This window comes from Rhipicephalus sanguineus, chromosome 4, assembly GCF_013339695.2.
Source record: "Rhipicephalus sanguineus isolate Rsan-2018 chromosome 4, BIME_Rsan_1.4, whole genome shotgun sequence".
NCBI classification, from domain to species: domain Eukaryota; kingdom Metazoa; phylum Arthropoda; class Arachnida; order Ixodida; family Ixodidae; genus Rhipicephalus; species Rhipicephalus sanguineus.
The window spans coordinates 27949950-27967843 of record NC_051179.1 but is presented as its reverse complement, the minus strand read 5'-3'; the positions used below and the strand labels follow the sequence as shown (position 1 = coordinate 27967843).

At 50.2% G+C, this 17894-nt stretch overlaps 2 protein-coding genes across 2 annotated transcripts in view; both read left to right on the top strand.

Moving 5' to 3' along the window:
- Positions 1 to 17894, top strand: part of LOC119389686 (sodium- and chloride-dependent GABA transporter ine-like) — a 272940-nt gene that overhangs the window by 29438 nt on the left and 225608 nt on the right.
- LOC119389698 (neprilysin-21) lies at positions 26 to 9439 on the top strand. Its single transcript, XM_037657060.2, has 8 exons — positions 26 to 127; positions 3559 to 3617; positions 3809 to 3860; positions 4605 to 4806; positions 6196 to 6261; positions 6378 to 6482; positions 8447 to 8523; positions 9194 to 9439. The coding sequence occupies exons 1-8, from the start codon at positions 36 to 38 to the stop codon at positions 9300 to 9302; spliced, it is 762 nt and encodes a 253-aa protein (XP_037512988.1). The 5' UTR covers positions 26 to 35; the 3' UTR covers positions 9303 to 9439.

The following is a 17894-nucleotide window of genomic DNA, read 5'->3' as shown; positions in this document are numbered from 1 at the left end:
TTTGTTTTCTGCATTGACAGGTTCGGGACGTGCCCATGGGAAACTTGCTGCGCAGCCTGATGAGCGCCAAGTCCGCGCACGTCGACCAGCGCTTCAGACGCTTGCTCTTTGATCCTAAGCAGGCTGCGTAAGTTCTTGCCACGACTTACAAAGCGGAACCGTTAGTAGACCCATGTTCCCACTAGTATCCGTATAAGACTGCACTGTATAGCGGATGCTGCCAATAGCTGGCAACGATTAGCAAATCCAACGACAATCATGTATCACCGAACGAGCAAAGTAAGAACTATGTGGCCTGATGTTGTTACCATACATGAAGCCAACGGTTAATGAAGCCAAGGAATGTTTTGAGTGCGTAGCACTTTGGGGGCCCGGCTTGTCGTTCATCAGTAGATCTTATGTGGCTTGATCACGCTCAAAATCAAGTGGTCAATACAGGCCTAAAACAAGGCTATCAAACTCAAAACGGCGTTAAAATAAACGAAAAGGTCAAAAATAATATAATTAACATAAATAACCAAGAAGTAATCCCAATAATTAACTTCATATCGCTAAAGACGCTTCGGAAACATGCGGCTGACGCCCGCGCAAGAGAGGGCGCCACCGCCTAGCAAAGCGCGCGATTGCTCCTCCCGCCAGCGCTTCTCCGGCGCCTTCATCGCTATATCTGAAGGGGAAAACAACTCGATGGAACTCGCTACAGACGACACGTATCTCAACTGCCGTAACAAGTAGGAAGTCCATAAAGCGCGGCAAAAAGAAGCGCGCATGTCGCACACATAATTTGCAAATCTCACTAAACAAGATTGTACTCGTGCCGGTGAACCCCTACATGCTTACCTCAAGCATTTACGTCATCAACAGTTTAGTAAACGGAGCAGTGGGAATTCTACGAACGGGAATCGCTGGGTACCCGTGCTACGCAGAACTACACCAATCGCTACACAGTTTTCGGAACACGACCAGTGAGAACTCTAAGAACGGGAACTGGCCGAGAACAGCCGATCGAGAACTTGGCTCATTTGTACACCTAGCATCAGAAGGCGTAGGAGGATAAACACTGACGTCGTTAACAGGACAGCGTGCTGCATCTTTCGAAGCGCATGCTTCCTGCATCGGTGGGAAGGCCGACGCACATTGCGTCGCATCGGCAATCGAGCCTTCATCTTGCAATGCGTTCGAGGGAACTTAAAGAGGTGATGCCAAAGAGGTGATGCCGTCCGTGACCTCCTCCACGTCTCCGGAGTCGGTAGTCGGTACTGACGCCGGTTTCAGCGGTGGGAATGCACCAGCGGCAGCGTCTGAGTAAAGCGGCGGACATGGCAAACGACTGCGGGGTGGCCGTCCCCGCAGCGCCGGCACGGGCGGTCACACCCGTCGCCTACGTGACCATGCACACCACAGCGACCACAATACGGCGCTGTGCACGGGGCTCGTAGATGGTCACTTGAGCCGCACCTTCGACATACACGCTGCTGGAGACCACGGTAGTCGAACGTGGCACGGTGACCGGAGATGCGCAGGTAGTTCGGCACAGTATTAGAGGCGTTAATCTCCATTCGGATGAAGCGCGTTCCAGTGAGTACTCCTCGCCGCGCACTCATCAAACCACTGGTGACAGTGAGCACCTTTCCGTAAGGCGACAACGCCTGGACAAGAGCTTCGCTTCGTTTGAGACGAACGACGGCAGGAACAGGCAGGCGACGTTGGTCACTTGTGGGCCAACGGGGACGACTTGAACACGCTCGCTGGCGATCACCAGGCAGCCACCATTGACGATGAGAGACATGGAAGCCATGCTCTTAACGGTGACCTGGAAGTTTTCAGCTCCCTGATGCTGTACGCAGTATACCTCCTGAGAGGCCAACTATTGAGGCCGTCGCATCAACGACGGTCTCGGGAACTAGTATGTCGAAAACAAGTACCTTCGAAGGCGCCGAAGACGCGACGGGCGCCAGAACTATTTACTGCACACTTGCGCATGGAGCGAACTCTCCCACGGCACTCCAAAAGCTTGCCATGCTGAAAAGCCCCCATACTTTCTCCGAGTTAGCTGCAGAATGTTTCTGAATATCTAATAAACTATACAAGCGACCAGATTTCGTTCGTTTCATGAAAGTTGCCTTCAAAATTCCTTCGTATCTTTTAGTAAACCTTCGAAAGCAAGAAAATGTATGCCTAAAACTATGCTATGGAATTTCTAGTTTCAAATAGATATGGAGAAACGTTGAGACGTTATCGAGGTTGGGCCTCGTTTTCTTTCTTTCTTTTTTAAAGACTACGCAGGATCTCCTTCCGGTGCAATCACACTTAAGTCACATGACTTATGTCACAGATTGAAAGAAGGGGAATTCTTTCGAAGGGCTCGTTATTTTGTTGGACACAACCAAATCAATCCAACAGACATTTGGGCCAGGGAAAGCATAGGGGTCATTAAATGTTGTCTTTAACTGTAGCGTGGTAATAACAACGTGAATTGAAACGAATTAAAGTGTACGAAAAATTCGAAGCTTGTCAGTTCAGGTCCCACCAATGGAAAGGGTGATTTTTTTGTCTAGTAGAGTTTAATTCAATTCACGTTATTACTAATACACTACAGTTGAAGACAACAATTAACGGTCACCATGCTTCCAATGGGACCTTTTCATAATTGTAAAGCCAGATTTCCTACGATGCAGTTAGCCCAACTAATTGCAGCTGGTCGCTTGTGCAAAGAGCGCGTGTTCAAGCGCAGTTCGCTTGCGCTGTGACGCGGAAAATGTAGACTCATGCATAGCAGACGCATAATACGCATAACGCACATAACAGGCATAATAGACAAGCCCAAGCACGTGCAACTAAGACCTCGTCTCCACTTGAAGCACGAGAGATAGTAACTCTATATGCTACCTTAAGGTAGCATATACAGTAACTCTAGGCGAATATGCAGCGCAGGAAAGCGCACTTGCGGATTATGAAAAGAGTCATTTGGTTATGTCACAGCTGCCATAAGTGATCCGTAAGCGCAGACTTATATCAGTGCTTATATTGCATGGAATTCCACCGTTGTGGCCTTCTCGGGAACGTTGTCGAGTGGCATCGGCACAGCGTCTTTCATCTTCTTTCCAGCGTTCGTCAGCGTCTGTAAGAACGGCACCAACGCAAGGCGCGTCCTGCGATCACCGAAACGCGTTTTTGACATTAAGCTTTCGCAAAGTCGGAGCTTTACTGATGTGTAGAATACTCCATGTCGGCTTTACATGTTGTCGTAGAGCGGGCTTTTTGTTAACTGCTGGCTTTGTATGGTTCTAACCGTAGCTCACGGTGCTTCGTTCGTCAATTGGCAGAATGCAATTTCCTTTGTCTCCATTGTTGCGTTGTTGTTTCGTCATTTCTTGGATAACTTGGGCTCTACAGCAGAAAATCCCAAACGGCGCTGTTTGTGGTTGAATGGATGATAAAAATGGTTAGAATGTAGCTAAAGTAATCGTTACGCTGTAGAGGCAGTGAAAGCAGAGTAGCTTAGCGAGCTACGACGCGCCTGATGTAATGTCTCGTCTCTCTTTGCTTTCCCTTCAGATGGTTCGGGTCGGTGTTCGATGTCCATGTGACCTATGACCCGCAGAACAACACACTTTGTAAGTACACGAGAGATACGTAAGGGCAAGCACCTAAGTGACGCTAAACGAGAGTATCATGAGGGGTGAGCGAAGGAGGCGTCTGCTGGGAACGCATCGTTCTATTGGATAACGGAGTCAATAAGTCAAGTAGCGCGCACTAATCTGGGCATAATCACTCGCTCACAAGCCTGCTACATTGTTGCCCGCAGACATCCCGATGGCCATGTTCGCCGAACCGATGGGATTTGACAACGCCGAGACGTAAGACAAGAATCGCCGCCATGTTTTTCTATTTGTCTGTAATACTGCGTTTTCCGTAGTGATTGTGAAACTCGTTACCATTTAGACACGAGTTAAACTTTGACCTTAAATCTCGCCATTATGCTCGTGTACCACGGGTGACCCTGTTGCCTTTCGACGAAGCTCTTCGCGAATACTATTGATAGTATTGATAACTATCTGATAGTATGATAACTATCACTTATTGATAACACGGACAGTCCAGCCAAAGCTGAGGATTCTTTCGGCAGTTATAACCTGCGCATTGTGAGATCTGTTTGCAGCGCGCTATAGCTAGTGTTCACGAAGGGAGATCGAGCTATGAGTCGTACCAAAACTGAATGCGAGACGCCTGTTTGTCCAGACAGGATAAAGTCGGAACAGTGAACTTTCTCGTAAGATTCAAAATAGCGGCGTATCAATATCTGATGCGGTTGGTTTACTCAAGTTAAGCCCAGTGAAAGCTTCTGAGGCGAGATCTGTTGAACAGACCGGCAAAGAGCGTGTGATTCCTACAGTATAGCTGTGCTTCATACGTTTGCTACACCCTGTACAAACACTACGCAGTCCGTTCGGATCATCGTGGGATAAAGTGAGGCGTGCAAACGTACGGGAACCATACATCGCAAATGACGTTTCTGTTGTCTGGTTCTTTTTTGTGTGTGTCCCTGTTTCGCATGCGTTACTTTCTTCGACGATCAACACCTTCGGATCGCTGCTTTGCAGGCCCCTGTACATTCCACGTGTGCTGGCCGGCCTGGCCCAACAGCTTATGTCGGCGGTGACGGGCCTGGGCTCGCTCTTCGACGTCCAGAGCGGCGCCGTGCACGAGTGGTGGGGCCCCGACACTCGCGACGCGTACGCCAACTTCAGTATCTGCCTGGCGCAGCAGTACAACGCCTCACTCAGCGGGCTTTTTGTCAGCTCCGTGAGTTACTGAGCCATATATTTATATAGCCGAGCACTGCGCTTGATTGGGCTGGCAGGTGCATTGTACAATAAGAATAAAACAGCGCTTAAGACGGGACGAGATGAAAACGAAGACACAGGCACAGCGCTGTGCACATGTCTGTGTCTTCATCTCGTCCCGTCGTAAGCGGTGTTTTATTCTTCATCTGATATAGCCGACTTCTGAGACAACTTTCGCTGAATGTCGTGGCGTGCAGGCTTGAATTCACCTGTAGTCTTTACCGCATCACGTTCGCCGTAACGATCAACAGGTGTCTCGTGTTATTAGCCGCTTTGGTACGGAAATTTGTTAATTTCGACCCATTATTGAATCAAGCTAGTTTAGGAATTACAGCAGCCGAACTCGCAAAGCCTTTAGTTAGTAAATTATCTTCTATATCGTTCAGCCTTGAAAACTTCCCTGATATGTCCAGCATCACAGATTGCTTAGTTTCTCTTGCGAACGATTATAGCGTACGAACTTTTTTGCGAATGTAGTTTGTCTTTTTATACAAAAGTCAGAATCGCATGTTCTAAATCATGGCGCTGAAACGACGAAACACGGCGAAGTAAAAACGCACCACAAGCGTATTCACAAGAAGGGCTTTCACAATAAGGGCTTTCCCATTCACAGTAAGGACCATTATTTCAGAAGGCATCGGTACGTTAAGATGGTTCGCAAGAAAAGTACTGGCGATTCAAGTGAATTGACATAATACAAGAAATCAGCTGATCGTTCACGAATTAGTGGACCGCTTGTCATACAAATACTCATACGCTAGAAATATTCGTAAGAGAAAACGTTTACCAATGCTATGGCTGGACATATAATTAGCGTAGGTTACCGGCCAATAGCAATCAGCACTTACGAGAAAAGAAAGCTTTGTGAATTCCGCGGCCAGTGCACATAGGATAGCGAGTGCACTTTCTTTCTTCCGTTACTTTTTTTTTCCTCCTCTCTCTTTCTCTCTTCTTTTTCTTTGTTCGTCTCGGTGGTACAGTGGTTACGTTATTCGGCTGCTGAACCGAAGGTCGCGGGTTCGATCCCGGCCGCGGCGGTCGCATTTCGATGGAGGCGAAATGCTAGAGGCCCGTGTACTGTGCGATGTCAGTGCACGTTAAAGAACACCAGATTGTCAAAATTCTCGGAGCCCTTCACCAAGGCGTGCCTCATAATCATATCGGGGTTTTGGCCAGTAAAAGCCAGATATTTACATATTTATTTTCTATTTTGCGAGTGTGGCTGACCAATGACGAGCTCATTCTTACGAAAAACAAATAGCTTAGTGATAATTGTCTCTGCGTGTCAGAGTAACAATGCCCAGTGATAAGCTGACGAGTTCCGGCGTGTTTTGAAACTTCCCCGCAGCAATACGGCACGCTGACCGCGGAGTCCAACGTTCGCGACAACGCCGCCGTGGCCTTCCTGAGCAATGTGAGTTGACCGCCTGCTGGTCTTGACCGTGGGATGGGAAGGCGGGGCGCATGCGCGGGGCGGCGCGGTGCTACTTTTCTAAAGAACCTCGTTCGCACGTCTCCGGGCCCGGCCAGATGTACACCAGGCACCTCAAGGAGCGGGGCATCAAGGGGAACTTCGTGCTCGCCAACCTGCCCAACGTCACCGCGCAGCAGCTGTTCTACACTTCGTACGCCATGGTGAGTCGTCATAGTTGGCATAGACGTGCGCACGGGGGGGGGGGGGGGGTGTCACACGAAGAACGGCAAGCAGCTCGAAACTTGCAACGCGCTGCTCAAGCAGAAAGGACGCACGGAACGAAAATACACAGGATGAGCGTCACAGTTGTAACTTATTTCAGGATGAGCGCAAACTGTCACAGTTGTAACTTATTTTTGTGTGAGCAGCGCGCTCCTTTCGCAAAAGCGGCCGCTGCAGTGAGCGAAGTGACCTTCGTGCTCTCAACGCAAACTTTCGGTGAGAGCACAAGACGTACAAACCACTGCCATCACGGAATAAGCACGCGCACTAGCGACCACGCCCTGTAGAGGCGCGCACTCATCGCGACACGTGGGGCGTCAATCTTTAAAGCGCGCTCTTCGAGCCCTTCGCGCCATCTCGCTAGTGATAACAAAAACACGCTGATGTACCACCGACCTCTGAGTACCGCCACTGGCAAATGGTGTATATGAATAGCTCGCCGTTAGCTTGGCGAAGAACATGCCGTCTGTGCAGGCCCGTAGCCAAGGAGGGGGCCCGAAATTTTAGTGAGGTAGGTGTTTTTACAAAAAATAAATAATAAAAATAAGTGTTTTTCTCAATAAGTCAAAGTTTTCGGAAAAAAATTCCTGGCTACGGGCCTGCGTCAGTGGCCTAATCGTTTCGCGCCGCGCGCTGCGGAGCGAGGGGTCGTAAGTTCGATTTCCGGTGACGGAACTTTTTCTTCTAGTGTTTTTCTTTGCCATCTGTAAGTCTTTATATTTTACAACGTCATATCCGTGACGGATATACGTCCGTGGAGCCGTGGTGCACCCCGGCATAAAACACTTTCGTGTTATAAAATATGATGTCGCGTCTCTATTCGTGAGTACTGCCGTGCCAGTCTAGATTACGAAAGACCCGCCACGGTGGTCTAGTGATTATGCTGCTCAACATGCTGACCCGAAGGTCATCATCATCATCATCATCAGCCTGTCTACGCCCACTGCAGGGCAAAGGCCTGTCCCATGTTCCGCCAATCAACCCGGTCCTGTGCTTTCTGCTGCCACGTTATACTTGCAAACTTCTTAATCTCATCTACCCACCTAATTTTCTGTCTCCCCCATCACGCGTTTGCCATCTCTTGGAATCCAGTCAGTTACCCTTAATGACCACCGGTTATCCTGCCGACGTGCTACGTGCCCGGCCCATATCCATTTCTTCTTCTTGATTTCAACTATTGTTCCCTGACCCACCCTGCTCTCTTCCTGTCTCTTAAGGTTACACCTATCATTTTCCTTTCCATCGCTCGCTGCGTCGTCCTCAATTTAAGTTGAACCCTCTTTGTAAGTCTCCAGGTTTCTGCTCCGTAGGTAAGTACCGGTAAGATGCAGCTGTTATATACCTTCCTCTTGAGGGATAGTGGTAGATTACCATTCATGATTTGATAATGCTTGCCGAATGAGCCCCAACCCATCCTTATTCTTCTAGTTATTTCACTCTCATGGTTCGGCCCAAAGGTAGCGGGATCGAATCCCGGCCGGGGCGGCCGCATTTCGATGGAGGACAAATGCTAGAGGCCCGTGTGCTTAGATTTATGTACACGTTAGAGAACCCCAGGTGGTCGAAATTTCCGGAGCCCTCCATTGCGGCGTCTCTCAAAATCGTATCGTGGTTTTGGGACGTAAAATACCAACAATTATTATTTATTGGATAACGCAACCAAACATGGACCTAAGAAGAAATGAAGAAGGCGAGACAAGCACGAATGCCAGGGCAAAGACTATATACGGTCGCGCCATGTTCGCAAACCATATCCCGCACAGTCGCTGCTTGAGCGATCGAATGCAACATGAATGCTGTGGGCTCTTGCTGTAGACTACTCGCGTTAACGAATGTAATGTACGTACTTTCTGATTTATCAAGTCACGTCGTTATTCGCTTGCTTCTTTACTCTTATCTGCAGGGCTTCTGCGAGAATTCCAACGAAGGCTACGCGCAGCGCCATGTGAGGACGTCCACCGTGGCGCTCACGCATCACCGGTAACTAGTGTCTACTCGTGTGTTGCGTGTTGCGTGAATGATGGAGCAGCGTGTAACTCGGTCTTCTAACTAAACCGTCATATATGTCTTACTTCAATATCGCACATTGACTTAACTGGTAATGCAGCAGCACTACCTTTTATTATATGTTATTTAGGTGATGTGGCGCTTTTATAAAGCGCCGGCTACTCTCCTTTTCACATAACGTTCCGAATAGTGAAGACCACAGATATGGAAAGAAAACTACACATCGTACTTAAGATCATCCCGAACCATACTTTCAGCCAAGCTATAAAAAAAGTTCGACTTAAGCACGATGTCCAGTCACACAAAAGTACTGAAGTTGGCACGAAGTACAACCACACAGTCCCGGAGTATCTTCAAACATAACGCTAGACGTGAATACAATGTCCGTTCACATAGTAACACTAAGGTTGGCACAAAATCCAGTCACACGAACACTTGCTTGGCTAGCCAGTTCGTGCTGGGTTACTGTGCTTGTCCTGTAAAGTACCATAAACACTATGGCCATATAGCACAAATCGACATAAAATGGGGGGGGGGGGAGGGGGGGGGGGGGGGGGGGGGGGCAAGATGAGCGCTGATCATGGTCACGTAACTGAATGGTAGCGTGGAAGGTTAAGACATTCGATATTTTTTTTTCTTGCAGAGTGAACATCCCTTTGGCGAACAGCGATGGCTTTGGCGACGCCTTCCGGTGCCTGCGGGGGACGCCGATGAACCCGAACGTCAAGTGCAAGTTCTGGAGGTTCCAATAAAAAAAAAGGAAGAAAAAAAAGACGGGCGGCTGCCCTGTTTTAATTCGTAGTAGAACTTATAGAGCGACACGAATCGTGCATTATATTGTAATCGTGCAGTCCTTGCCCAAGTGGGTTATGCTACTCAGGTTATTAAGGCGAAAGCCTTAGATGCCTCATCAAACGCGAGAATTGACCAGCGTCCCGCGTCGGCGGCGTCAGCACGAGTGATGCAAAAAATCATCACGTGGTGACGTCACCGTATTCAGTCATCATGACGCCACAGATCACCAAAAATTGTGACGTCATCACATGACATCGTACCTTGGTCAACGGTGGGCCGATCACGGAGACGGTGCAAAACCAGGTGAAGTGCCCCCGATCCTGGAGGCAATGCAAAACCACATTAGGTGCATAAAGCTTTCGGAGGGTGGCGGGGCAAGAGCAATACATCGACTGAGAAGAAAAAGATGGCTTTCGCCTTCAAGTCGTCTTCGGTGAATGCATAAGGGACCCTGATGATGATGAAATGAACTTTATTTGGTCCTGGAGAACCCCGATCAGACAACCCCCGAAGGGGGGTCCGCCGCAGTTGCTGGCCGCGCCCACGCCGGTACTGGAAGACCGTGGCCCTCCGCCCGTTCGCAGGCCTCCTGGACTGCCGACAGCTGGACTGAGAGCTCGTTGCTTTTAAGAGCCCTCTCCCAGTCCTCTTCTGTGCTGAACTTTGCGCTAAGTAACGCCGGGCACTGCCAGAGCATATGAGCGAGTGTGCAATTATCCGCCCCACAGCTAGGACATCCTGGATTTATGCCTTCAGCAAAGTGGCTAAACGTGCTGCGAGACGGGAAGGAACCTGCCTGCAGCATCCGGAGAACCGACGACTGCGGCCTAGTAAGCTTGGAATGCGGGAGGGGGTATCGCCGCCTTGACAGTTGATAGTGCGAAGTAACTTCGTTGAAGGTGCCAAGTGGATCCCTGAAGCTCTCCGTGAAGCCGCCTCCGGACCCGCCCGCACCGCCGCGGCACGTGATTTCTCGCGCACGGTTATGGGCAAGTTCGTTGACGTTGGGAACTGTCGGATGAACCCCTGAGCCCATGTGGGCCGGGAACCAGGTAATTGTGTGAAAGCCTCCTACAGCCCTCGAACTGAGAATAGCGGCAGCCTCTCTTGAGACCACACCCGAAGCGAAGGCCCGGAGGGCAGCCCTAGAGTCGGTGAATATCTCAGGACGCGAAGGGTCCTTCATAGCTAGAGCTATCGCTACCTGCTCTGCTACGGAGGCAGACACCTTCCTAACGGAAGCTGAGTTTAGTACGCGACCGCGATGATCAACAACCACGGCCGCAAAGCTGTCCGAGCGGCCATACTGCGCCGCATCGACGAAAGCCACCTTTCCCGGGGATTTACCTACGAAGTCAAGCAGAGACTTGGCCCGTGCCGTTCGCCGGCCAACATTGTACCGCGGATGTACATTACGCGGGAAGGGTTCCACCTCATAAGTACCCTTCATTGTTTGTGATAAAAATATCTTCTGTTCCGCACTGCCCGTATGATGACATCCAAGCGACTGTAGGAGACGCTGCCCAGCCTTGGTGGAGGAGAGCCGCGCGACCTGAGCTAGTTGCTGTGCCTCAATCACCTCCGAGAGGGTGTTGTGCATGCCCAGGTTCATGAGCCTGTCCGTGCCGGTACTCATGGGGAGTCCTAGCACCCTTTTAATACTTTTCCGCATTAAAGTGTCGAGTTTATTCTCCTCGCGTTTAGACCAATTTAGAGATGATGCGACGTAAATAATATGGCTCATGAGGAACGCGTGGTAGAGCCGAAGGAGATTACTTTCCCTCAGCCCTCCCCTGCGGTTTGAAACCCGTAAAATAAGCCGAATCATGTTCTCCGTCTTGGAGGTGATGCGGGCCAGAACCTGTGTGTTTCTGCCGTTGCATTCAAGAAGGAAACCTAATATCCGAATGCAGTTCACTCTGGGAATCGCTTGCCCGTCCCTTGTGGTTAGCGCAATCTGTACCTGATCAAGCGGTGAGTGGGGCCTCCTCCCACGGCTAACAGGTCTGTAGAGAAGCAACTCCGATTTGGAGGGTGAAAGCCGAAGCCCCGTGCCCTCCAAAAAACTTTCTGTGATAGACAGCGCCATCTGGAGCGCTTCCTCCACCTCAGCATCCGAACCTCCCATGCACCAGACAGTAATGTCGTCGGCATATAGGGCGTGGTTTGTATTGGCTACAGTGGAAAGACGCTCCGAGAGGCCTTTCATGGCTATGTTGAACAAGAGAGGCGAAATTACCGCACCCTGCGGCGTGCCCCTCGCACCCAGGGTGAAGGTTCCTGATTTTGACTGCCCAATCTTTATGGTTGCTTTGCGGTCCCTGAGGAAGGCGCGAACATAGGCGTGGAACCTTGGTCCTAACCCCATGCTCTCGACCGCCTCCAGGATGAACTTATGTGAAATAGTATCAAACGCTTTGGCGAGATCTAGGGCCAATATTCCTCGAATATCTAGGGTTCGTCGGTCGATAATTTGCCTCTTAATCAGGAGCATCACATCCTGAGTGGACAAACCCGGCCTGAAGCCTACCATGTTGTGTGGAAAGAGCTCTTTATCCTCGACATACCGAGAGACCCTGTTGTGTACCGCATGCTCCATCACTTTCCCTACGCAAGATGTTAGGGAGATGGGACGTAGGTTCTCCTTGGCGAGTGCCTTGCCCGGCTTGGGAATGAGTACCACCGAGGCGGTCTTCCAGGCCTCCGGCACTCGGCCTTCTGCCCATAGGAGATTGACCTCCTCGGTTAACTTATCGATGGACCTATCATCGAGATTACGCAGCAGCCTGTTCGTAATTCCGTCAGGACCCGGGGCTGAGCGACTATTAAGCGCATGAAGCACCTCTTCGATCTCAAGTTTCGTAAAGGGCGAGTCGATTTCTTCCAGCGGCCCTCCCCGGTAGTCCGGGTAGTCCCAGTCCCCGGAGGGGCCAATCGGAAGGTATCGTTCTGCCAATTCCTTAAGTACAGTCGTGTCATCGACTCCACTGCTCCTCTGTGCTTGTACTAATCGGTCAATTGCCAACCTCTGATTACTTTTCGAGTTAGTTTCATTGAGGAGTACCTTCAAGAGGTTCCATTTGCCTCCTGTGCGCATCTGCCCGTCTACTTTTGAGCAAATTTCATTCCACTGCTGCCTAGATAACTCCTGACTGTAGTCCTCGATTTCTTTATTGAGAAGCGCTATGCGCTTACGCAGCCTCCTATTGAGCTTCTGTGTGCGCCATCTCTCAACCAGCGATTTTTTAGCCTCCAACAAATGCGCAAGACGCGAGTCCATTGCATCCACCTGTAGGTCAGTGTGGACCGTCTTGGTTGCGAGGAGCGCATCCTCCGCTAATCGCGAGAAGAGTTCCTCCAACGTGTCATATTGGGCCTGATCCGCCTTGCGGCGCTTTCTAAACTCGTCCCAGTCCGTCACCTTGTACTCCTTATGTGGAGCCACCCGGGTTTCCTGCGTGACCGAGAGGATAAAGTGATCGCTTCCCAGGCTTTCCTGCAAGTTAGCCCACTGTACTCCCACCGCGTTTTTGGTAAATGCCAGATCCGGAGTGGTGTCTCTCGTAACGGAATTACCCACTCTTGTGGGGAACTGAGGATCCGTGACCAGCTCCAAGGAACAGTCCGTCATAGCTTGAGCAAGGTTTCTCCCCTTAACAGTGGTTTTTGGATATCCCCAGGCCTGGTGGTGGGCGTTAAAGTCCCCGACAGCTACAAGCGGCGACTTGCCCGCTAGGGTAGCCGCCTTTGCGACCACCGAGGAAAACGCCTGCTTGTGATTCCGAGGGGTGCTGTAAACATTCAGTACGAATATGCTGCACTTAAGCCAATTATTCGGGATGATTTCGACGAGCTGGGCCTCCAGAGTAGAGTTGCCTAGCGCAAGCTTGTGTTCTAAAAACGCACATTTCTTCGAAACCAAGACAGCCAGACCACGTTGCCCGTCTCCCCTAACCGATACAGATCGATAGCCGGGCAAGGCAACCGCCGCGTCAATGGTTTCCTGTAAAGCAATTACATGCGGCCTAACCGCCAATGGGGCAATGTACTGCTGGAGGGAGGCCTTACGCTTCCTAAACCCCGCGCAGTTCCACTGCCAAATGACAAACTCATTTGCGTTGGGAGCCATGATTACTACCACTGGTTTGCCGACTTGCCGGCACGTCCTTAGTTACGGGGGCCTGAGCCATTGGCATACTGGGGCACGCCGGGGAAACCAGCGAGACGGGCGTCACCGGGACAAAAGAGTTCTCGCCTAGACCAAGCCTGCTTTCAATCATTGCAACTTTACATGCCACGAGGTCAAAGCATTCCGCTTGCCGCGCTAGCGACTTTTGCAAATCCCTGATTGCTCCAAGGACGGCCGAGTCGGACGCCGCCGCAACCTCTCCTTCCGTACCTATCCTTCGCTTAGCCGGCCGCGGCTCTGCTGACGAAGGCCGCACCGGGGCCTGTGCTGAATTTTTGAGAGCTTCGAACTCAACCCTCATCTGTTGAAGCTGAGCTTTTAAGCTGGCGTTCTCCTGAAGTAAAAATGCGATCCTAGGATCTTCCTTTTGCTCTGGCAGTGCCGCGTGCGTTACCTGTGCTGGCTGCTGTGCCGGCCTTGGCTTGGCTCGTTCCGCCCAGGTGGTGGGAGCCTCTTGGAAGCGCAGCTTGGAGAGGGAGCGCCCTTTGGAGCGAGGGCGCCCGCGGGAGCCAGAGCGCCCCCTGGAGCGGCTGCGGCGCTTTCCAAAAGCTGGCGAGGGAGAGCGCAGCCTTGAAGGTGGTGCCACGCTGGAATCCCGTGACGTCGGACCCTCCTGGGCCCGAAGGTGTTTCTTGGCGCGCTTTCTACGCCGTCTTCTTTGCCGCACCACGAAGGGTACTTGGAAACGATGCCTGCAGGACTTGTCGGCCGTTAGATGTGCTCCTCCGCACAAGGCACATTTCGGCTGGCATTGGTGATCTTCCGCAGGGTCGTTGACAGCACACCCACGGCACACTTTCTTCATCGGAGTAGGGCAAACATCAGCACGATGGCCGAGAGCTCCACACCCATAACAAACGTCAGTCTGTCTCTTGTACAAAGTACACCTTAGCATGCTCGTGCCGCACATAACGTAGTTAGGTACCTTTAGGCCACTGAAGAGAATGACGACCGTAGTCGTATCCTTGATGCGATGCACCTCCATGGCTTTAGGGTTGCGCTGGTTGACGATCATGGCCGCCAACTGCTGCGCATCGATGTCCACGTCAACGCCTCGGATGATACCTTTGCAGGTATCGTCGGAGGCTGCCGTGTAGGCAGAAACTTGATAGTCAGTCGAGCCAAGCCTGATGAGACACAGCGCCGCATAGGCGCCCGCATTCTTTGACTCTGGAGTAGAGACCACAAGAATATTCTGAGTTAAGTTTGGGCATACGATATCCTCCTTTGTGTCCTCCGGGGATAGGTTTGCCGCCGTCGCCAGAGCTTGGGCCAGACGAATCAGGCTAACCTTCTTGAGATCCAGGCCTCCCTTCGGTCGGACAATGACTCGAATATGGCTCCGCGGCAAGCGGGGAAGCCTCGATGCGGCTGCAAGACGCCGAATGACGCCTTGCGCGGTGGCCGTGCAGCGGCCAGCCGTTCCGACACTTTGAGTAGAAGCACCCTCTTGCTGCCGGGGAGAACGCTTATTCTTGCTTAAAGCGGTCTGCCACCCAGGCGCGTTAGCTTCTTCCTGGGAAATAGCTTCCCCTTCAACCATCTCCACCTCCGGCATGATGCCGTCCGTCGGCGCGGGCCGGCGCCCGGCCCAATCAAAGTCTCAAAAAATGGCGAATAATGGACCTACCGGGTCCAAAATAAGGGACCCTGCGAGTTTTTGGCCAAGCAAAGGGGATGGTAGACGGATCATCATTATTGGAAATTTTAAGCGCGAACTGAAAGATACGGACAAGAAAGGATGCATGAACTTGCTTGAGGTTTTATTGAGTTTAACCACATTACTGGAGTATTACTTTCGCCATCATTTTGACGTCACCTCGCGATTCATTGACCTTTCGTAGATCATCGAATCGGGAGGATTCGATCACGTTAAAAGGAAGGTACGGGAGGTGGGAAGCACCTCAGATATACCGAGGACGCAAACTTATATTTTGCCACGGTTATTCAAACATTTTTTTTTCTGTGCAGGAAGCATTTTTAGTGAACATACAGGTCACTTAAGGAGCACAAATGTGTTTATAGCACATAGTTGGTGTTGTGAATATGACTTTCAGCGCATGAGTGCCCAACAAAAGGCGCTTCGATTCGTTGTCTGACACAAGACCACGTGTGCAACTGCCGATTATATCGTGTAAGAAATTAGCCGTAAGTGGTGCGTAATGTGTTGCTAATTCGCCATTTTTTACTGTGCATATTTCATAACTAGCGTATTGTCAGGTTACCGTGTTTGAGTATTTTTGCATTTGCTCTATTTTCCGAACAGTATACGTTCCCATAAAGTTGTATCTCGAGTTATCAAGATATACCCACGTGGAATCACTCATTGCCATCGACTTAAGGGCAAGCAATCGGTCTCATTGCTGTATTTGTTCAGTCTTCGTACAAAAGTGAATCAGCGAAATATTTTAAAAACTCAAACAAAAGATTTCGTAATTGACGAAAGCTGTGAGTAGAGCACAAATCTATGAGCAGAGCACTGTACGTCTGATGACCATCGCCCACTCACTAACACTCTCGACGTTGTAGAGAAAGACGCTTCCCGCGAAACGAGTCATTTCGTCATTTAATATACAATATCGACTAGCCAGACAACCGTAAGAGTAGCAGCGTGCATAATGTCAACGAAAGTAAAACACCGTGGCGTTCTGCTTCTAACAAAGGCTACGTAAACATTTACGTCATAGCACACTTATTAGCTTCACCAGCGTCAACACAACAGCGTTCCCACTTGATTCAGCGCATTTAGCGCTCTTCGTCTTCTAACAGTTCCTTAACTTCGTTCGTTTCCATCACGCCATAGTTTATAAAGTCAGAGTGCGTGGGGCTCTGCTCCGTTGGTTCATCCGCATCCAAGTCGTAAAAGGGGTGCATCAGCCAGAAGCAGAGGAAGAACGCGCCAATTATCGACAGCAGGATAAGCCACGTTCTGCTCGCTCCGCCTGGTATGCGCGGTCTGGAGGCGCGATGCGGTCTTGGGTCTCCGACCATCACGGCTTGAGAGATGCCGGACGAAGTGACGTCCACTGAATGCGTGCTTTCACTCGAGCGTTGGGTATCTTCCGGGGTGCACGGGTGTGTGGCACCTTGGTGGTGACTGTCACGGTTCTTTCTATCGAAAACCCCGAGAAATCTGAAGAACCCGACGGTCGCAAAGAAAGACGAGTTTCGTTTCGGTGTTCCAAGCACTTCGTCTGTGCTCATTTGGGACGCAAGCAAGGAAACGGATCGGTCTCCACCGACGTCATCGTCGCCACTCGCCTCGTTTCTTGTGGTACATTCGTGAATGCTGCTCGCCTCCGGTGCCGTAGAGGGACTTCCCGGTCTCTCCTCCTGTAGCGGTGGCAAGTCTGACGCTTTGGACGATTCACCCGCTGACGCCTCCTTGCGCATGACCTCCTGCATGTTGGCTCTTCACTCTGATGCGAGTTCTCGTGTTGCGTCCCTCCTGGTAGGTGTAGCCGTCCTGGCGTGCCCTCAGACCAAACGTTGCAGGGCGACTTTTGCCTTTTCTGCTGTCTTGGAATGTATGATGTTGCACAGATGGCCTCGAGACACGAGCGGAATATGATGACGATGATATCCTGCATCAGTGGATAACGACGATGTTGATGACCTATGAAATATGGCGCAGGCCCTCAAAGTTACCATAAAAATGCCGAGTTGCACATGCTAAAATTTATTGCTATGTATAGTTCTAAAGTTCTCTACATGAAAAATTGTAGCAGAAGATAAGGATACTGATAAAACATTTAGAAGCGGACGTTACAACTGACGTGTAATAGATAAAAGGAACAAAAGCAAAACTACACGTAGAATTATCTTTGGGAGTTGTCTAAGTGATTCGTAAATTAGAGTTTCTGAAAATATCAACCCATTTAAATGAAATTGATTGAGGGTGCATTTTTGACGAAAAAGGTAAGCCTATAGCCTTTGGGAATATTTTATTGTTCGATTTCTGAAAGTTTCATCCCATTTTAATAAAACTGATTAAGGGTGCATTTCTGATCAAAAAAGCCAACAGACTTCGGAAATCTTTTATTTTCCGATTTTCGAAAATTTCATCTTAATTTAGTAAAATTCATTGCCACGTAATCTCTGCGACGCGGGCTCATTTAACGCTATCATGTTAGTAATATTTCTTCGTTGTTCTGGGTTTCGTACCTACGACCTCACGCTCATAAGCCGAGTGTCTCACCCATTAGTATAAACAACCGCGCTTGCAGAAAGTGAATATATGTGAACGACATGAATGCATTGTATGGCGACATAAAAAAAATTGTACAGGGGGCAGGGGCGTAGGCAGAAATTTTTTTCGGAGGGGGGCGGGGGGTTTAACCATACTTTATGTATGTTTGTG